Source organism: Typopeltis vanoorti, chromosome 8 (genome assembly GCF_054136105.1).
Source record: "Typopeltis vanoorti isolate ZY-2024b chromosome 8, IOZ_Tvanoo_1.0, whole genome shotgun sequence".
In the NCBI taxonomy this organism is placed as follows: Eukaryota; Metazoa; Arthropoda; class Arachnida; order Uropygi; family Thelyphonidae; genus Typopeltis; species Typopeltis vanoorti.
The window spans coordinates 42,229,822-42,252,678 of NC_143556.1; the positions used below are offsets into that span (position 1 = coordinate 42,229,822).

At 37.2% G+C, this 22,857-nt stretch overlaps 1 protein-coding gene across 2 annotated transcripts in view; it reads left to right on the top strand.

The window, feature by feature from the left end:
* LOC150103949 (cubilin-like) overlaps positions 1–22,857 on the top strand; it is a 283,125-nt gene that overhangs the window by 214,769 nt on the left and 45,499 nt on the right. For both annotated transcript variants that reach the window (XM_090397190.1, XM_090397189.1), the window contains exons 14-15: positions 418–592; positions 14,380–14,534. In XM_090397190.1, coding sequence (XP_090253316.1) covers positions 418–592; positions 14,380–14,534 — 330 coding nt within the window. The remainder of the gene's footprint in view (positions 1–417; positions 593–14,379; positions 14,535–22,857) is intronic.

Consider the following 22,857-nt stretch of genomic DNA (forward strand, 5'->3'; position numbering starts at 1 on the left):
TCTTTGAAGGTATACAACCAGAAAATGATAAAGAATAATAATGTGCATTTATTTATTATTATTTTTTTTTAATAAGACTCATTTTGAAATTGAACCTTTTAGTTTCTTTACTGGTAATCATAAATGTAATTTTATGTTCAATTGTTCTGCATGTGTTTGGATATAAGATTGATGCTCAGAATAGAATTTGTAATAGAACTGAATTACATTACATCAGACAAGTAAAGTTTTACTTATCTTTTATTTTATTATCATTATTTTGCTGCATGCTGATGATAAATGCATTGAAGTTCCTTTATAAGGAAGAAATTTTTATTGAAGAAGAAATACAATAACCAAAATAACCTCTGTAATGAACAACTGTGATGATTCATTCTTCATTAAAAATAATAATAATGGCCTATCTTTTCTTCACAGACTGTGGTGCAGTTATTAATGCAACTGAAGGCAATTTTACTACTCCTGGATATCCAAAATCTGTTGAGAATAATACATTATGTACCTGGATACTAAATGTTCCACCTAAACAAAGTGATGGATCTGTAAATATCATAATTTTCAATATTGTTAGTAGAGAAGATGACTCAGATTAGTATGTATTATTATTTTTCTAATATTATTAAAGCTTCTAGCATTAGATATAGTAACTTTATTAGCAAAATAATAATATTGATCTTAGTCTTTTGTATGAAATATCTATCTTTTAATTAAGAAGAAATAAGTTTCTGCGACTTATTTTTGTTTGCAGGCTGATTGCTTTACTTTTTCAAATGTTCTCAAGGAAATCATATTTTGAAATTTAAACACGAATTCTGCATTTTTATAATTTCACACTTTTCTAGTTCTTATATGTCCCCAGTTATTGTCTCCATTTATACTTTTTCATGTTGCTGTTCTGTTGTTAAATGTATGCTTTCCTAACATTTCTTGCCCATTTCTTTTGTCTACTGATTGTAATGTCATTTGCCAGGAAATTCAGTTTGCGATCATGAAGGTTTTGAGTTTTTACTGTTTGTAATAGAGTAAAATATTATTGCATTAGTTCTTTGGGACTTTTCTGTGCTTTGCACTATACTATTCAGCTTGTGCTCTTAGAGAATACAGAGACAAATGTAAGCAAGCTAAACAAAAGTCATTGAAAGACTTTAGCAAGAACATAGAAAATAAATATCACCAAGGTGGCAAAATATTCCAGAGGTTGTTGAAAAAGCTCATAAATGGAGAAAAAAGTGCTGTAAAAGGAATTATAAATGATAAATTGACATGGAAACTGGAGAAAAAGATTTCCTTGGTGTATGGATTAATTACTTTGAAATATTGCTAAATGAAACAATCAGTTATAGCACATTGGTAAAAAAAAAAAAAAAACACTCAGTAGGCATGCAAACAGGAATATATCTCCATACTTGAAAGGCCACAGGAGTAGATGATGTTTGACCAGAAATGCTCAAGTATTGAGGTATAAAAGTATTGCAGTGGCTGCACTGCACAGTTCAGAAAGCCTGGACAGAGGGACAAATTCCAGATGATTGGATAGAGCTCTCATAGTACCCATATACAAAACAGGGAAATGTGAGAATTAGAGGTATTTCGCTACTGAGTGTTCCTGGTAAGATTTATGCAAGTGTACTTGAGAAATGGTTTAGAAGGATTATGGAAGGGAAGCTTGGCAAAGAACAAGCTGGATTTAGGACAAATAGAGGCTGTCAGGATCAGATCTTCACTTTACGACAAATAATTGAGAAATTGTGGGAATATAACAAAGATTTGTATTTAGGTTTTGTAGACCTTCAAAATGCATATGACAAGGTGATGAGAAAAGCTATTGAAAACACTACATTTATATGCAGGCTAAAGAGAATCCTAAACAGTTTTTTAGATATGTAGCAAGTAAAAGGAAAAATGTACATGGCAGAATGATTTTAAAGAATGCCGATGGTAGGGAGGTAACTGAATCAGTTGAGATAGTTGAGTTACTGAGTGAGCACTTTGCAAGAATATATCATCCAGGTGGTGACATTGCAGAAACGAATAAACCAGTAGATTATACGGGAATTGTGGTGAATGAAGTGGAGGTGAGTAGTCTATTGCATAACCTCAATGTCAATACATCTGTGGGATTGGATGGTATACCAGCTCGTGTTGTACGAGAAGCAGCTAAAGAATTGTCAGTACTCTTGACCATTTTGTTTAATTTGAGTCTCGGGTCTGGGTTAGTCCCGAGCGGGTGGAAAGAGGGGAAAATAGTTCCACTGCATAAAGGTGGTTCCAAGACTGCTGTTGTAAATTACCGACCGATTAGCATATCAGGAATCATTGTCAAGGTCTTAGAGAAATTAGTCAAGAAAAGAATACAGGATTGGATAGATGAAAATGGGATATTATATGGGGGACAACATGGTTTTGTGAAGGGTAGATCATACCTCAGTAACTTGCTTACTGTTTTATAACACAGTGACGGCTGAACTGGATAGGGGTAATGGGTTTACAGTGATACTACTGGACCTTGCCAAGGCCTTTGATAGGATACCACATGGAACCCTAATCAGTAAACTGGAGCAGATGGGGATAGATATAGGGTTGGTGAGATGGATAGGAGGGTGGTCGAAGGAGAGATACCAGAGAGTGGTTTATTCAGGAGTGGAGTCTAAAAGATGTCTTGTGACTAGTGGAGTGCCGCAGGGCTCTGTTCTTGGACCACTGCTTTTCAATTTGTTCATCAATGATATTGGAAGGGATTTGAGAGGAGGTGTTCACTTGTTTGCTGATGATGCAAAGTTGGGTAGAGCAATTGTGAGTGCACAGGATGTCAAAATTTTACAGGATGATTTGGATAGTTTGGAGGACTGGGCTGGGAAAAATGGATGTCAATTTAATGTGGCAAAGTGTAAGGTGCACTTTGGGGTGAAAAGAATAGAAGCAGTATATCGCATTGGTGGAACCGTACTCCAGGAGATTGATGAGGCCAGTGATTTGGGAGTGTTGGTGGATAGGGAGTTGAAGTTTAGGGGGCACATTGCAAAAGTGACTAAAACAGCTCACCAAATCACTTGGCTTCTGAAAAATACTTTAACATGCAGAGACAAACACGTTGTTGTTCCTCTGTATCGAGCCTTGATAAGACCCCATCTGGACTTCTGTGCCCAGTTATGGGCACCAGGGTTTCTTCGTGATGGGGAGGAAGTGGAGAGGGTCCAGAGACAAGTGACCAAGATGATAGCAGGTCTGTGGAATGAACCTTATGAGAATCAGTTGAGGATTTGTGGGTTGCAGAAATTGGACGATAGACGAAGGAGGGGTGATATGATTGAGACATTCAAATTACTGAAGGGTTTTTATAAGATTGATCCAGCAGATATTTTTGAAAATATGACTGGTGGTGGGAGAACTAGGGACCATGCATGGAAGCTGGGCAAGAGCGTGGTTGACAAGGGTGTTAGAGCTAGGTTTTTTACTTGGAGAGTGGTGAATGAGTGGAATAAGCTTCCAGAGTCTGTTGTGGGTGCTACGACCGTGAATGAGTTCAAGGCAAGGTATGATAGATACTGTGTAAATGTTGAATAGTTGTTCTTGACATGATGTTAGGGCCTTCCTCGATGAGTCTGTTGACTCCTTGGAGTTTCCCGGAACAATAATAATATGGTGTCAATGTGGGGGCATACTATCAAGCAATGCTTATCCTTTGAGTTGTAAGTTAGAATAGGAGGAAGTACAGGAAGACGATTTGGTGTTAAATCTGGTTTTAGATAAGGATGTACATTATCTCCTCTGTTATCATGTATATAGAATACATTATGAAGGAAATCAGTATTAAACCTGATATCAAAATTAGAGATGTTAATCTCATCTCATTACTTTATGCAGATGATGCTATGCTTTTAAGTAAATCCAGTACATGTCTGCAAGATTCCCTGACTAAATAGAATACTGTTGTAATAAATTTGGCATGAAAATCAACAATAGCAAGACATTGAAGAAATTGAAAATAAGCAGAAACTTTGAAAATATCAACTGCATCGTGAATGGAGAATCTGTAGAACAAGTAAAACATTTCAGCTACTTATTCACAATTTTTAGCGAAGATGGTGAATTAAATATGAAAATTGACAACAGAATCAACAAAGCCGGTGCCGGTATATTGGTAGGAAGTCAACTGAATAAATTTGTATGGAATAAGAGAGAAATTAGTGAAAATACTAAATTAGCTGTAGACAAGACAGAATTCAAACCAGTTTTAACTTATGGATCTGAGAGCTGGATTAGAAATAAAACACTTGACCAAAGACTAGAGACTGCAGATATGAGTCCTGAGAAAGATTAGTAGCAGATGGCATCAATGGCAATGTCATATTAAAAATGAGGATATTAGGAAAGAACTTGATATTGTTAGCATCCAGAAATGTATTAGCAGAGCTAAGCTCAGGTGGTATGTCACTTAGATAGAATGGAAGAGGAAAGATTAGTAAAACAAGTGTTCTCTGTCAGGTTTACAGGGAAAAGACCCAGTGGAAGACCAAGATATAGGTGGATTGATACAGTAAAATATACCTTAGAAGACAGAAATATAAGATCTGATAATGTCGGAGTCTTGACAGATAACAGATTGAATTGAAGGAAAATTGTTGATAAGAAGTTAATAATGATGTAAGTTCTTCATCTATTACTATCATAATATCCTGTACATCTCTTGAGGGTTCATGTCAGGAATTTGATTATTTTGCTTTTCTTCAAATTTTCCCAAAATATTTCTATGTGTCTGACAATCATTTCCTACTCTACGATTGAGATCTCTAACAAGGACCAACATTTTCTTTTTCATTGTGCCAGTTACTTTCTCTTAAGCTCAAAAAATTCCTTCACTTCTACCTTATTAGAACCTTTTGTCAGACCATAGGCACAAACACAAGTAAGTCTCATTGTCCAGTTCCCCATTCTGATATTTGTCCACATCACTTTATTTGATATTACCTGCCATTCAAGAAGATTACCTCATATTTAGTATTAATTACTTTAGCTACTTCTTCTTTTTCCTGATTGTTATTGTCTGAATATAACATTTTCTAATTATTGCTTAGAAGATATCACCAGATTTTGTCTTTTTTGTTTTAGCCACTGCTAAAACATGACTTAAATTGCAGTTACAAGCATTTGTGTCATTACACATAAAAAGTTATGTGTATTAGCAGAGCTAAGCTCAGGTGGTATGTCACTTAAATAGAATGGAAGAGGAAAGATTAGTAAAACAAGTGTTCTCTGCCAGGTTTGCAGGGAATTTGTGTATTGTCATTACACATAATATTAACAGCAACTTTAAGTGGAATTCTCACATCATTTTTGGCAAACTATAAAATACATCATGAAAAGGTATGATACTTCAGAAAATTATCAGTACCATTCCTTAAATGCCAGTACTACTCATGGGTTAATTCCTCATTCCAGTATGGCATCATTTGCTGAGATGGAGATTATTGAAATAATCTGCTTCCCCCAGAACAATAAGAGCATGCTCACTTTCTTTCCAGTGTCGTACTCCACTGAAGAACTATACCATCCTTGGTGTCTTACCATTATTGAAACTTCACTGCTTCATCATCATCAAATTCCTGCCATGTACCCTCAAGGGGTGTACAGGATATGACAGTACTACATGAAAAAATTACATCATTACTATCTTCCTATCTACAATTTTCCTCCAAATCAGTCTGTTACTTGTCAGGACTCCAACATTATCAGATCTTATATTTCTATCATCTAAGGCACTTTGTACCGTATCAATCCACCTATATCTTGGTCTTCCTCTGGATCGTTTTCCTGCCAACCTGGCAGAGAACACTTGTTTTGCTAATCTTTCCTCTCCCATTCTGTTTAAGTGACCATACCACCTGAGATTAGCTCTGCTAACGCATTCCTGGATGCTGACAATGTCAAGTTCTTTCCTAATATCCTCATTTTTAATATGATATTGCCATTGATGCCATCTGTTCACGCCTCTAATCTTTCTCAGGACTCTCATATCTGCGGTCTCTAGTCTTTGGTCAAGTATTTTACTTCTGACCCAGCTCTCAGATCCATAAGTTAAAATTGGTTTGAACACAGTCTTGTATACAGCTAATTTAGTGTTCTGACTAATTTCTTTCTTATTCCATATGAATTTATTCAATTGACTTCCCACGATACCAGCTTTGCTGATTCTGTTGTCTATTTCTATATTTAGTTTACCATCTTCAGTAAAAATTGTGCCTAAGTAGCTGAAATGTTTTACTTGTTCCACAGGTTCTCCATTCACAACACAGTTGACATTTTCAATGATTCTGCCTATTTTCATTGTCTTTGTCTTTTTATTGCTGACCTTCATACCATATCTATTACAACAGCTATTCAATTTAGTCAGAGAATCTTGCAGACTTGTAGCAGATTTATTTAGAAGTATAACATCATCCGCATAAAGCAAAGAGCTGACATTAACATCTCCAATTTTGATATCAGGTTTAATACCACATTCCTTCATAATGTGATCCATATAGATAATGAATAACAGAGGGGATAATGTACATCCTTGTCTCACACCAAATTTAACATTAAACCATCTTCCTGTACTTCCTTCAATTCTAACTGCTGACTCACAACTCAAATAAAGACTAAGTATTGCTTGATATAATGCCCCATTGACACCATATAACTGCAGCGTATTGAATAGCTTCTCTCTTGGCACCTTGTCATATGCCTTTTCCAAATCGACAAAACTTAAATACAGATCTTTGTTATATTCCCATGCTTTCTCGACTATTTGTCGTAAAGTGAAGATCTGATCCTGACAGCCTCTATTTGGCCTGAATCCAGCTTGTTCTTCACCAAGCTTTTCTTCCACAATTCTTCTCAACCGTTTCTCAAGTATACTTGCATAGATCTTGCCAGGAACACTCAGTAGGGAAACACCTCTGTAATTCTCACATTCAGTTTTATTTCCCATTTTATATATAGGTACTATGAGAGCTCTACTCCAATCATCGGGAATTCGTCCCTCTGTCCAGGCTTTCTGAACTATGCAGTGCAGCCACTGTAAGACTCTTATACCACCATACTTCAGCATTTCTGGTCGAATATCATCTACTCCTGCTGCCTTTCCACATTTCAAGCCTTTGATGGCTTTTTCTACTTCAAGTATTTACATCAAAAATTATATTTATAATTTTCCCATAACCTTCAATACATATTAAATACATATTTTACACATCTATTTTATATTTACTTTTAAATTACATCATCCCATACTGTCTTATATTTTGTATCATCTTGTATTGGATTTGTTGCATTTGTACCATGTATTAATGTTAATAAGACATACTGTAATTATATATTGTAATTACTTAGTATTTTATCTCATCTTGTATTATATCATCTCTGTTGCATCTGTACTACCATTAATAAATTTAAATATATTTAGCTTTTAACATCAGCTTCTATAATCTTATATTCTGATATCTAAACTATTTTTCACAGCATTTCTGACATGACGTTATTAGCTTCAGTGGATGCAAAAATCAATCTTTATTATTTCTCACTAAAAAATATTTGTCTTTGTATGATAATCTGACCTCCATAGTGTTAGAACTTTGTTTTCTATTGCACTATGCTTTACTACTGAGTACATGTTTAACTATATAAATCAAAATTCGTCCAACTGTTGGATGCTGTTCTGCTATTTTGGGTGGTATCCCCCTGAAAATCCTTAATCAATTAAGTTGATTAATGATGCTTATTTTGTCATTTCACTCCATTGCTTTTCACATAAATGTTCACTTGTCACAACATTTGTGGTTTATACAGACGTTTTTAATGTAAATCCCACCCACAAAAGGTTGCAAATGTATTATACATTTAGGATCATGTGTGAGTTAGGGTAGATAAATCCAAATACTTTACAAATCCAGCATGGAATTTATCAAACCACTTCAGGTTTCCTGTAAGCAGGCCAATTATTCCACATCAACCAATTGATCATGAATTCATCTATGGCCCAAAGACATTCATAAATATCTGAAAAATTGATGGGATAAACCCATAGTCTGTTAGTTGCAGAGCAGATGCACTATCCTTGCAACCAGCCATGCTGTCCACGTGTGATGGTGGATGGTTTACTCTCCTCAGATTTCCCCACCAATGCAGGAGTACCCCAGGGTTCAGTTCTTTCACCCTCTCTCTTCCTCCTGTATATAAATGACTTGCTCTTTCAAAATTCCATTCCTATCCATAGCTTTGCCAATGATAGTATACTCCATTCCACCTTTTCATTTGACAAACCTTGTAGTGCTCAAGTACTCGAATCCTCAAGAGCTACAATGACCAGTGACAACCTTATAGTCCTGTTTGATCTCTCACAAGAAAGAGCTCACATCCTTCCCCTTTACTTTCAGTAATACTGAGATATCTAAACGTGATCAGATTTCTCTACTTGGACTGACCTGTACCTCCGATCTTTCCTGGCACAACCACATTTCAACTATAGCTTCCACAGCCACCAAAATAACTTGGTGTACTTATTTGCACAAGACACTACTTCACGCTTCACAGTTGCTAACTCTATACAAAGCCCAAATGCTGCCAGCCATGGAATATTGCTCTAATATTTGGGGTGGTGCACCAAAATCCTCTTTAAGATTGCTCATTTCTATTCAGAAGAAGGCAGTCTGGCTAATTAATGATCCCTCGTTCACATACCCACTTCAATCCTTCAATCACAGATGTACAGTTTCTGCCTCAGATACTTTCATGGACATGCTTTGCTAAATTGGCCACTATTATTCCTCCACTTTCAGTCCTTTTACAGTCCATCTTGAAACTTGCTAAACCTTCATCACTGACTTTCATTCCATCCTCCACATTTGTGGAATTGTGTACTGGTTACTCAACGCTTCGTGGTTCAATTCTAAACTCACAGAATAACTTTTTCTTTAACATTCAGAAGTCACTGTTTCTTTCTTTTGGAACAGCCTTTCACTCTTTTCCTAAAAAGTAGAACATGCAGGTCTTCAAATCTAGTTTTAACAAATTTCTTGTTTTAAACTTTCTGCCTGTTCACAGTGCTTAGGTACTGTAGGTTGTGAACAATCTTTTCTCTGGGATTGCTATTAAAAAAAAATATATAATAATAATAATTTTATGAATCTGCATCCTCTTAATACTTTTTAATCATCATCCTCATCAAATTCTTGACATGTACCCTCAAGGGGTGTACAGGATATGATAGTACTACATGAAAAATTTACATCATTACTAACTTCCTATCTACAATTTTCCTTCAAATCAGTCTGTTACTTGTCAATGCTCCAACATTATCAGATCTTATATTTCTATCGTGACACTTTGTACCATATCAATCGACCTATATCTTGGTTTTCCTCTGGGTCGTTTTCCTGCCAACCTGGCAGAGAACACTTGTTTTGCTAATCTTTCCTCGTCCATTCTATTTAAGTGACCATACCACCTGAGATTAGCTCTGCTAACACATTCCTGGATGCTGACAATGTCAAGTTCTTTCCTAATATCCTCGTTTTTAATATGATATTGCCATTGATGTCATCTATTCACGCCTCTAATCTTTCTCAGGACTCTCATATCTGCAGTCTCTGGTCTTTGGTCAAGTGTTTTACTTCTATCGCAGCCCTCAGATCCATAAGTTAAAACTGGTTTGAACAATGTCTTGTATATAGCTAATTTAGTGTTCCGGCTAATTTCTGTCTTATTCCATATGAATTTATTCAATTGACTTCCTACCATACCAGCTTTGTTGATTCTGTTGTCTATTTCCATATTTAATTTACCATCGTCACTAAAAATCGTGCCTGATTAGCTGAAATGTTTTACTTGTTCCATAGGTTACCCGTTCACAACACAGTTGACGTTTTCAACAATTCTACCTATTTTCATTGTTTTTGTCTTTTTAATGCTGAAATTCATACCATATCTATTACAACAGTTATTCAATTTAGTGACGGAATCTTGCAAACTTGTATCAGGTTTATTTAGAAGTATAACGTCATCCGCATAAAGCAAAGAGTTGACATTAACATCTCCAATTCTGATATCATGTTTAATACCATTTTCCTTCATAATGTGATCCATATAGATAATGAATAACAGAGGGGATAATGTACATCCTTGTCTCACACCAGATTTAACATTAAACCATCTTCCTTCAATTCTAACTGCTGACTTACAACTCAAATAAAGACTAAGTATTGCTTGATATAATGCCCCATTGACATTATATCAAGCAATACTTATAACTGTAGCGTATTGAATAGCTTCTCTCTTGGCACCTTGTTATATGCCTTTTTCCAAATCGACAAAACTTAAATACACATCTTTGTTATATTCCCATGATTTCTCAACTATTTGTCGTAAAGTGAAGATCTGATCCTGACAGCCTCTATTTGGCCTGAATCCAGCTTGTTCTTCACCAAGCTTTTCTTCCACAATTCTTCTCAACCGTTTCTCAAGTATACTTGCATAAATCTTGCCATGAACACCCAATAGGGAAATACCTCTGTAATTCTCACATTCAGTTTTATTTCCCTTTTCATATATGGATACTATTAGAGCTCTACACCAATCATCAGGAATTCGTCCCTCTGTCCAGGCTTTCTGAACTATGCAGTGCAGCCACTGTAAGACTTTTATACCACAATACTTCAGCATTTCTGGTCGAATATCATCTACTCCTGCTGCCTTTCCACATTTCAAGCCTTTGATCGCTTTTTCTACTTCAAATATGGATATGTATTCCTGACTGTAAGCCTGTTGAATGTTTTTTACCACTGTGTTATCACTGCTTGTTTCATTTAGCAATTTTTCGAAGTAATTACTGCATACTTCAAGAATATCTTTTTCTCCTGTTTTCATGTCACCTTTATCATCTCTAACACTTTTTACAGTACTCTTTCCTCCATTTCTGAGCTGCTTCAACAACCTCCACAATATCTTACCACCTGCTTGGTATTTATTTTCCATGTTCTTGCCCAAGTCCTCCCATGACTTTTGTTTAGCTAGTTTTACACACTTTCGCTATCTTACATTTGTCTCTGTATTCTCTAAGAGCAAAAGCTGACTTATTTGCCAGGAACGTTTCCTTCACTGCCTCTTTTACTTCCTGTGTCCACCATGGAGTTCTGGTTTTTCTATCCTTGCAGACTACTTCACCACATGCCTCTCTGGCTGAATCAATCAGGGTTTTCTTCAAGGTGTTCCACTGTATCTCCAAGGTTTTATTCTTGTTCTCAAACTCTTTCATTTTTTCTTCAATAATCTTTCTTATTTTAGTCTACAGTTCAACTTTTATTCACTTTAAAACTTTTTTACATGTTATTCTTTTCAAAATGAAATTCAAATTTTATCCTGTTCAAGACTAAATGGTTATCACTTCCAATTATAAATCCTCTGTACACTCTGGTGTCCTGCACCAGGGAGAAAACATCACTATCAACAATAACATAGTCAATGAGACTTTTCTTATTCCTTGCTTCTTCTCTCCATGTGAATTTGTGCACATTTTTATGTTGGAACATTGTGTTAGTAATAACCAGTCCATGTCCTGAGCAGAAATCCAACAGGTATTTGCCATTATTATTAGCTTTGCTCTTTTCTCCAAATTTTCCCAAAATATTTTTGTATGTCTCACAATCATTTCGTACTCTGCTATTTAGATCCCCAACAAGGACCAATTTTCCTTTTTAATTGTGTCACTGCTTTTTCTAAAGCATCAAAAAATTTCTCCACTTTTACCTTAGTAGAACCTTCTGTGGGACCATAGGCACAAATAAGTTCTCATTGTCCAATTCCCCATTCTGATATTAGTCCACATCACTCTATTTGAGACTGCCTGCCATTTAAGAAGATCATCATCATCAAATTCCTGCCATGTACCCTCAAGGGGTGTACAGGATATGACAGTACTACATGGAAAATTACATCATTACTAACTTCCTATCTACAATTTTTCTCCAAATCAGTCTATTACTTGTCAAGACTCCAATATTATCAGATCTTATATTTCTATCGTCTAAGGTACTTTGTACCGTATCAATCCACCTATATCTTGGTCTTCCTCTGGGTCGTTTTCCTGCCAACCTGGCAGAGAACACTTGTTTTGCTAATCTTTCCTCTCCCATTCTGTTTAAGTGACCATACCACCTGAGATTAGCTCTGCTAACGCATTCCTGGATGCTGACAATGTCAAGTTCTTTACTAATATCCTCATTTTAGTCTACAGTTCACATCTGAGAACTGCTCAACTTTTATTCGCTTTAAAACTTTCTTACATGTTATTCTTTTCAATATGAAATTCAATTTTATCCTGCTCAAGACTAAATACTGATCACTTCCAATTTCAAATCCTCTGTACACTCTGGTGTCCTGCACCAGGGAGAAAACATCACTATCAACAATAATATAGTCAATGAGACTTTTCTTATTTCTAGCCTCTTCTCTCCATGTGAATTTGTTCACATTTTTATGTTGGAACATGGTGTTAGTAATAACCAGTCCATGTCCTGAGCAGAAATCCAACAGATATTTGCCATTATTATTAGGTTTGTTCTTTTCTCCAAATTTTCCCAAAATATTTTTGTATGTCTCACAATCATTTCCTACTCTGCTATTTAGATCCTCGACAAGGACCAACTTTTCCTTTTTCATTGTGTCAGTTGCTTTTTCTAAAGCCTCAAAAAATTCCTCCACTTCTACTTTAGTAGAACCTTCTTTGGGACCATAGGCACAAATAAGTCTCATTGTCCAGTTCCCCATTCTCATATTTGCCCACATTACTCTACTTGAGACTGACTGCCATTCAAGAAGATTAGCCTCGTATTTTGTGTTGAATACTATGGTTACTCCTTCTTTTCCTTGATTGTCATTGCCTGAATATATCATTTTGTATTTATTGCTCAGAAAGATCTCACCAGTTTTGGTCTTTTTTGTTTCAGTCACCCCTATTATGTCGATCTGGTACTTTTCTAATTCCTCAGCTAGCTCCATTTCTTTGCCATTCAGGCTTCTTACGTTGATAGTACGGATCTTTAACTCTGATGATGTTGAGTTGGGGTTTGTTTTCAGATTTTTTCCAGTAGCTGACTTTTCGCTGTTCGTCCTGGTTACCTGGTGAAAACAACGGGGGCCTTGTTTAACCGGGCGACGCCCCAGCCGGCATGAAATTTTATCATGTTGTACCAACATTTTTTATTTTGGTTTAACAAAGAAGAATACAATTTGGTCGACTAAATCCCAAATTGCCAGCTCATCCTCGTTTGTTCAGTATCAAAGTAGATACACAACAGGGTGCACCACGAGAAGGTGAGGATTGGACATTAGTTCAGAAGACCTGGTCGGTTCTCCGCATTCCTTTAAAGGCTATGTGGAGATCTCGTACTCTGCTATTTAGATCTCCAACAATGACCAATTTTCCTTTTTCATTGTGTCGCAGCTTTTTCTAAAGCATCAAAAAATTTCTCCACTTTTACCTTAGTAGAACCTTCTGTGGCACCACAGACACAAATAAGTTCTCATTGTCCAATTCCCCATTCTGATATTAGTCCACATCACTCTACTTGAGACTGCCTGCCATTTAAGAAGATTATTTTGTGTTGAATACTATGACTACTCCTTCTTTTCCTTGATTGTCATTGCCTGAATATAACATTTTGTATTTATTGCTCAGAAAGATCTCACCACTTTTTTGTCTTTTTAGTTTCACCCACCCCTATTATATCGATATGGTACTTATCTAATTCCTCAGCTAGCTCCAATTCTTTGCCATTCAGGATTCTTATGTTGATAGTACTGATCTATAACTCTGGTGATGTTGAGTTGGGATGTTCAGATTTGTTCCAGTAGCTGACTTTTTGCTGTTCGCCCTAGTTCCTTGGCGAAAACGTCGGGGGGGGGGGCTTGTTTAACCGTGCGACGCCCCAGCCCCAGACGGCATGAAATTTTGTCATGTTGTACCATCATTTTGTATATTGGTTTAAGCCAATGAGAATACAGTTTGGTCGGCTAAATCCCATCCTCGTTTGTTCAGTATCCATAGATACCTGATAGGGTGCACCATGAGAAGGTGAGGATTGGACGTTAGGTCAGAAGCACTGATCGGTTCTCTGTATTCCTTTAAATGCTATGTGGAGGTCTCCTGTCAGTTACACAGCTTTGACCCTTAAGCACCCCCTAATACTCTTTAAGTGGTTTGTTTATAGCATAATATTTCGAGTATGTTTTTATTTTTACCTTTAAACAAATGCGATTAGTCTTTTCTGTAATAAGATATTAAAATAATTAAATTGAATTGCTGAATAACAGACTGCTTATAAATGTCATATGTTTTATATTTAGCAATTTAAAGATTTATGATGGACCTTCTGTGAGAGATGAAATCATTTCTAATGTTTCACATGAAATTTGGAGCAGAACTAATACTGTGATCTTTGTATATCGCCATCTAAATAAATCTAGTTCTGCAGGAATTGTTGTTTCATATCGTGCACATGGTAAGAAATTGCTTTTTTTTTTTAATTTAAAACAATTAGGTTATTTTAAAAAGAAAGAAAAAAAATAAAAACACTGATTTTTAAATATCCTTTATTAGGGTTGTTGAGGGGCAGGTGAAAGCAATATTTATGTCTTTCATATTACTGCATTTTTCTTCTAGTTTTCAGATCAGCGGATTATCCTATTCGGGAAAGATCGATGCTCCCCCCCCTCTCTAAATGCTATATGCATACCACATTGAAGAATACTTACTTATTTCTCTTCACTCTATTGGGAGCATATGCCTTCATATCTATATTGAATGCTTTGATGTTTTGGACATAGTCCTCCCATTCCAACATCCAATTGATAGTTTTTTTGGCCCTAAATAATTGTAGCCAAAAAACAATATGAATTGTATTCTCCATAAGTGTTCACTAGATGATGTCATTCTCAACAGTTTGTATTGCATTTCGGTCAGATTTTTCTGCGGTCTTGGTTTTCTTATCAAAGCACTTTTTTATGAGGATGAGTTGCTAGCCCTTTGCTCAATCCTAACTTATTTACTCAGGCTTGGTACTGGCATGATGTGACATAGCTGCATCATTGGCTGGATTACATTGAAGAATAAATGCTTTATTTAGGACAGAAAAACTCTACTATTTTCATAAGTCACAGGACTTACATAGTCTGGAGAAAGGTGTTACATTAACTGATCAAAAAAACTAGAAATATAATTAGTCAGCATTATGAACTTCAAGAGTATAAAAGAATGAAAACCAGTTAAATCAGTGTGTACATAACCAAAAGAGAACAGTGTCACATTCGTTGGCATAGTGCATGTCATAGCATAGACCCAAGAATGACAAATTTTTAATAAATGAAAACAAACTTGGTGCAGGATCAGGTTTTGATTTTTGTTACACTGTGTCAGAAGGCAAAGCATTTCTGAGGCTTCGTTGAATTTCCTTATTAAACAAATGTGATCAGTATCCCTCTTTCTGCTTTTGCTCTAATATTTGTTAGCTAGCATTGGTTGCATGAAAGGCTAATCCCAATTTTCATTCTCTTTTCTTTTCAACATACTAAAATATTGTGTAAACTGATGTCTCTGGAGCATTCTGTCTGGTCAATGTAGTAAATGCCACAAGAGCGGTGAATTTTATATGCCATCATCATCATCAAATTCCTGATATATACCCTCAAGGGATGTACAGGATATGATAGCACTATATGAAAAATTTACATCATTATTAACTTAAAATCTATAATTTACTCTTAATCAGTCTGTCACCTGTCAAGACTCCAGTATTATCAGATCTTATATTTCTGTCTTCTGAGGCACTTTTTTACTGTTATCAATCCACCTATATCTTGGTCTTCCTCTGGGTCTTTTTCCTGCCAACCTGGCAGAGAACACTTGTTTTGCTAATCTTTCCTCTCCTATTCTGTTTAAGTTGACCATACCACCTGAGCTTATCTCTGCTAGTGCACTCCTGGATGCTGACAATGTCAAGTTCTTTCCTAATATTCGTTTTTAATATGATATTGCCATTGATGACATCTGTTCATGCCCTAATCTTTCTCAGGACTTGCATATCTGTGGTCTCTAGTCTTTGGTCAAGTGTTTTAGTTCTAACCCAGCTCTCAGATCCATAAGTTAAAATTGGTTTGAACACTGTCTTGTATACAGCTAATTTAGTGTTCCGACTAATTTCTCTCTTATTCCATATAAATTTATTCAGTTGACTTTCTACTATAACAACTTTGTTGATTCTGTTGTCTATTTCCATATTTAATTTACCATCTTCACTAAAAATCATTCCTAAGTAGCTGAAATGTTTCACTTGTTCTATAGGTTCTCCATTCACAATGCAGTTGATATTTTCAGTGTTTCTGGCTATTTTCATTGTCTTTGTCTTTTTAATGCTTACCTTCATACCATATCTATTACAACAGTTATTCAATTTAGTCGAGGAATCTTGCAGACTTGTAGTGGATTTATTTAGAAATATAACATTTGCATAAAGCAAAGAGCTGAGATTAATATCTCCAATTTTGATATCAGGTTTAATACCACTGATTACAGGGGATAAATGTACATCCTTGTCTGCCACCAGATTTAACATGAAACCATCCTCCTGAACTTCAGTTCTAACTGCTGACTTACAACTCAAAGACTAAGTATTGCTTGATATTTTATTATTATTATTTTTTATGTTGGGTCCATATACGAGAGGTTGGCCAGTCAACCTATAGTACTTTAGTACCGTATATGGGTAGTGGGTTGGGAAAGGAGAAACTTGTTAACATTCGATTTGAAAGCCTGTATATTGTATTCTTTGGGAAATACCTTGGGCGAAGACTGTTCCACAGTACAGCAGTAGCAGGGATGAAGGAGTAGGAAAAGAAACTTGTTCTGTGGGTTTCAAGGTGTATCTGTGAAGGGATGTTGGGAGGTGGCTGTACGTGTTCCAATGGGTTTAGTACAGAGTGGGGGAATTATTGATGTTGTTTCAGATGAGCATTTTCCATGAAAATATTTGTAGACTATACACATTGCAGAGACTAAACGTCTATGTGAAAGGGGGGGGGAGTGAGTCGGTAAGAGATGAATCATTTATTGGTCTAATTGCTCTCCTCTGTATTGAGTCAAGCATTTTGAGAGAGCTTTTAGGAGCCCTACTCCAAATGTGAGAACAGTATATAGCTGGGCGGATTTGCGATTTGTATAAGGTTAACAGTTGTTTTGAAGTGAAATAATGTCTTGAGCGAAAGAGAAAGCCTAGTTTTTGGAAGCTGAGGATGCAATGGCTGTGATGTGTTTATGCCAGGAGAGGCCTGATGTTATGGTAATTCTGAGAAGAGAAATTTCATCTTCTCTGGGAATTTTAGTGTTATCAAAAATAATACTGGGGAAAATGGTTCTTTTTTATGGGAAATAAGACAGAACTTGGTTTTACTAGCGTTGAAGTTGACGAGGTTATCTGAGCCCCATTGGCAGATGGCTTGGATGTCAGAATTAATGGCAGTGGTGGTTGTGGTGAGTTGTGTAGAGTAGAGTTTGTCAAATGAAAGGGAGGAATGTAATGTGCTGTCATCTGCAAAACTGTGTATTGGTTAGAGGTCAACTGAAGTAGGTCATTGATATATAGAAGGAAGAGGGTCGGTGAGAGAACTGAACCTTGTGGGACCCCAGCGTTAGTTGGATAGTGGGAGGATAGGGATCCATCTACCATTACACATAGTGTGCGTCCAGACAGGAAGCTGGTAATCCATCTGTAGAAGTCCTGAGATAGTCCAAATGATGGAAGTTTGCTTAGTAAGCCTTTGTGCCAGACCCGGTCAAAGGCTTTAGAGATATCGAGTGCAACTACTTGGGATTCGCCAAATTTTTCCATGGTATATATCCAGAGATGAGTGATATATGAGAGCAGGTCACCTGTTGATCGGCATCGGCAGAATCCATACTGGTGGTCACTTAATAGCTGGGTACCTTCAAGGTAGAGTAGTAGTTGAGAATTGATGGTTTTCTCCATCATTTTAGATAGGATTGAGGTGTGAGTGAGATAGGGTGGTAGTTAGATGGCTGTGATTTGGCTCCCTTTTTGGGAATGGGTTGAATATAGGCCAATTTCCAGGCTTTTAGATATATATACCAGTGGAGTAAGATAACGGCATAGGATAGGAGTCGGTTCTGCTGCACAGACCTTCAGGACAATTGAGGAATGTCATCAGGGCCAGGGGCTTTTTTTGTGTCTAATTTTGACAACAGGTTTGTGATCTCTTTCTGGCAAAAGGATACAGGGGGTATTGTATGTTGGGCAGTTAGAATGACTGGGGAGCATTTGCCATTGTCGGTTATGCGTGCATTGCAGGCAAAGTGTGAAACCAGGAGATTAGCTTTTTTTGTGGGTGATGTTGCAATCAAGCCATCTGGGTATGATAGGGGTGGGAGTAGTGTAGGGCAAAAGTTGCGACCAATTGCTTTGTCAAGAGACCAAAAGGCATGGCTGCCACTAGGACAGACAGTTTCCTGTTTTTTGCCTGTTCAAATTCTGTTTTGGAATCATTGATAATTTTTTTTCATCTGTTTCAGGCTTCAATATAGGCACTTGAAGGAGGATGGAGTTCTTAATTTGAGCCAGTTGTGGTATGCCTGGTTTTTCATTAGTACATTCTTGGCACATCTTTTGGAGAACCAGGGTTTAGATAGGGGATGGCAGTTCAGAGTGGTGTGGGGAATGTATGTTATCATGCCAGTGAGGATTACTTTGGTGATGTGTTCGGTGCATATGTTTGGATTGGAGGACTGCAAACAATAGTCCAACCATGGGAATGAAGCATAGTAGTCTCGGAGGCTGTCCCATTTGGCACTGTTATAATGCCAGACTACTCTTGTGCAGGTGTGACTGTGTAAGCGTTGTTGCATGGGGCAGGAGATGAGCACTAGGTTGTGGTCAGAATTATCCAGGGACTCACTACATTCACTGTATATTTGGAAGAGTCATTGGTAAGGAAGAGATCTAGGGTATTTGGGGAGTGATTTGGGTTATCTGGTATTCTTGTCGGCTTGTGAACTATTTGTGTAAGGTTGTTGGTGATGGCAAATATTTCAGCGTCTCTGCAGCAGGATCTGTACAACTGGAAGAGGAAAGCCAGTTGGTGTTATGGATATTAAAATCACCTAGGAGGATGATTTCACTATTAGGATAGTGGGACTGGAGGAAATCAACTTTTGAGGAGAGGAAATTTAAAGAGCTCAGAGTGGTTGGTGGTATTGGGAGAGCAATATAGACAGCAGATGAATTTTACTGAGTGGAGAGGGATATTTTTAGCCAAAGAAGGTCGAAGTTGGGTGATTCTGGGTTAGGTGCTCTCTGGCAGAGTATGTCAGAGAGGATATATGCTCACACACCACCTTTGGATCGAAAGGAGTTAAATAGTGAATAGTTTGGATGGTTGAGATGGATGGTGCCGGGGGAAGGTGAAATTTGAGTTTCTGTTAAGAAGAGTAGGTGGGGTCTGGTTGACTGTAGATGATAGTGAACACTATTAAGGTTGGAGTTGAGACCACGGATGTTAGTGTAGTGGATATGCAAGGGTCTGTGGGACATGGCTTTGACCACAAGGGTTTTGCACGTTCCCTATGCAGTGCCTGCATACTGATCTCCTTGGTGACTACTAGTGACATCTCTTGGTTTTTGCACTAGTTTGGTTTGTTTGTAGTATATGGTCCAGCTGTTGTCTCCATTTTGCCATTTATCTTCTACCTGTCTTCGGAGTTGGCATCTTTGTTCGAAGGTTAAGTCAGGTAAGGAGCACGTACACGCGATTTGGGGCAACTATCCTTTAGCTTGGTATTTATCACCATTATTAATTTGGAAGTGTTTATCGGTGTATCACAGATCACTTTCACGAGATGTGGAAAGTTCGTTCCGTCCTTCCTTTTGTTTATGGGAGTGAAGCGATGACATTTGATGATATTCCTGGGATCGAAGTTGCATTCACCTGTTAGTTTGCTAACAACTTCTTTTAGAGATTTATCGTTTTCCTCCGGATAGTTCAGAATAACGGCGTTGAGTCTCCTCTTTTCGGCCTAGAGCGATGCATGTACTGTTGATGCGATTAAATCACAGAGTTGGTTAGCAGGTACAGATGCACCTGCGATCAGCCGCTGGTCATCGAGTATCTCGAGCTTTGTTTCCAAATTTCGGATTTTGGACGAGAAATTATCGATCGTGTTATTAAGGTGTTGTTCGAGATTTTCAACTCATTTGCCTAGGTTCAGCAGCTGTTTAATAGGAAGGCACATTGAACAGAAAAAAGGCTGGTTCAGTTCGATAAAAAGCTTGAGCGCCAATTCATCTATTTTTGCTCAGGAAGTATGTAGCCAGTTGCAACAGAAATTGCACGATATACCTTTTTTCCTTTTGGTAACATCAGTTTTGCAACTGCGGCACTTCGTATTGTCTTTCGGTTTGTAGTCTATCGGCTGCACTATGCTGACGGGACTAGAAGTGATCTTTCGTTGTTTGCCGCCATCTTTATTTCGCATGGTAGCATATTGGGCGCTTTCACTTGGCTGTTTTTTTTTTTATTGAAAAATAACTGATATGAAGGAATATGGGTACTTACGAGTTATGTAGAAGTAGCTGGCTCCTTAGTACCCGCTGTATTCCGTTTACTGGTTATTTTGGACAAAAAAGATACTTGCAATTACGATAAAATTTGGGAGCACTAGTTTAGCAAAACTTATTCACAGGTGCCACCTATCCCCACTGACACCATAATAACTGTAACGTTTTGAAAAGCTCCTCTCTTGGCACCTTGTCGTATGCTTTTCCAGATCTACAAAACTTAAATACAGATCCTTGTTATATTCCCATGATTTCTCAGCTATTTGTCATAAAGTTGAAATCTGATCCTGACAGCCTCTATTTAGTCTGAATCCAGCTTGTTCTTCACCAAACTTTTCTTTCACAATCATTCTCAACCATTTCTCAAGTATACTTGCATATATCGTACCAGGAATGTTCAATAGGGATATACCTCTGTGAGTCTCGCATTCAGTTTTATTTCCCTTTTTATATTACTATGAGAGCTCTACTCCAATCATCTGGAATTCATCCCTCTGTCCAGGCCTTGTGAACTATGCAGTGCAGCCACTGTAAGACTTTTATACCTCCATATTTGAGCATTTCTGGTTCAATATCATCTACTCCTGCTGCCTTTCCACATTTCAGGCTTTTGATGGATTTTTCTACTTCAAGTATGGATATGTATTCCTGACTGCATGCCTGGTCAGTGTTTTTTTGCCCTGTCATCACTGCTTGTTTCATTTAGCAATTTTTTGAAGTAATTACTCCATACTTCAAGTATATCTTTTTTTTTTTTCTCCTGTTTTCATATCACCTTTATCATCTCTAATTTAAGGTAACAAGTGGTGTACCACAAGGATCAGTGCACTGTTATTCAATCTGTACATTAGTGACATTGGGAAGGATTTGACAAGCGACATACAGTTATTTGCTGATGATGCAAAGATAGGTAAGGTAATCGGGAATGCTGCTGATATTCGGTATTTGTGGAATGATTTGAATAGGCTGCAATTGTGGGCATGGGAAAATGGGTGTCAGTTTAATGTCAGTAAATGTAAAGTCATTCACTTCAGCATGATTACATATGCAATGTTGTATTATATTGGTGCAATTAGGCTAGAAGAAACTGATGAGGCTAGGTATCTTGGAGTGCAATAGATAGGAAGTTGAAGTTCAGGGGCCATGTGGCAAAGATTGCAATACAACTCAAAAGATAATTGCAATGCTGAAATGAATGTTCACATGTAAAGATAAGGATGTTGTTTTGCCTATTTACAAGGCGTTGATAAGACCTCACTTGGACTAATCCATGCTGGTCTGGTTTCCATTGTGATTCTGATATATTGGAGAGAGTACAAAGGAGAGTATTAAAAATGATATCAGGATTGTGAAATATTGATTATGAAGACAAATTGAGAATTTGTAGACTGCAGAAACTAGCAGACAGGAGAAAGAGGGGGAGATGTGATTGACATGTACAAACTTCTGAAAGGGTCATACAGGATTTCAATGATGAAATTTTGCAATTTATGGAGGGTGGGGGAAAGGATGAGAAGGCATCCTTGGAAGCTGAGCATGAAGGCTTCTAAGAAGGATATGAGTGCTAAATTTTTCTCTCAGAGGGTGGTGCATGAGAATTGGAATGGATGGCCTTTGATGTTGAGTGCAAGCAGCGTGAATGAATTCAAGAATAAGTGTGATAGCTGGTGTGTGTGTGTGTGTAGTATGTGGTCTCCCTCAATGAGTCTCTGACTCCCTGAAGGCCTCTCTTAATAATAATTCCTTTTGCAGCACTCTTTCCTCCATTTCTGAGCTGCTTCAACAACTTCCAAGATATCTTGCCACCTGCTTGATATTTATTTTCTATGTTTTTACCAAAGTCCTCCCATGACTTTTGTTTAGCTACTTTTACACAGTTTAGCTTTCTTACATTTGTATCTGTATTCTGTAAGAGCACAAAAGAAGAAAGCATATCAAAAGTTCCTGACTTATTTGCCAGGAACTTTTGATATGCTTTCTTCTTTTTCTTCACTGCCTCTTTAATTTCCTGTGTCCAACATGGAGTTCTGATTTTTGTATTCTTGCAGACAACCTCGCCACATGCCTCTCTGGCTGAATCAATCAGTGTTTTCTTTGGGGCTTCCCACCGAATCTCCAAGGTTTGGTTGCTTTTCTCAAACTCTTTCATTTTTTCTTCAATAATATTTGTGTATTTTAGTCTACAGTTTACATCTGAGAGCTG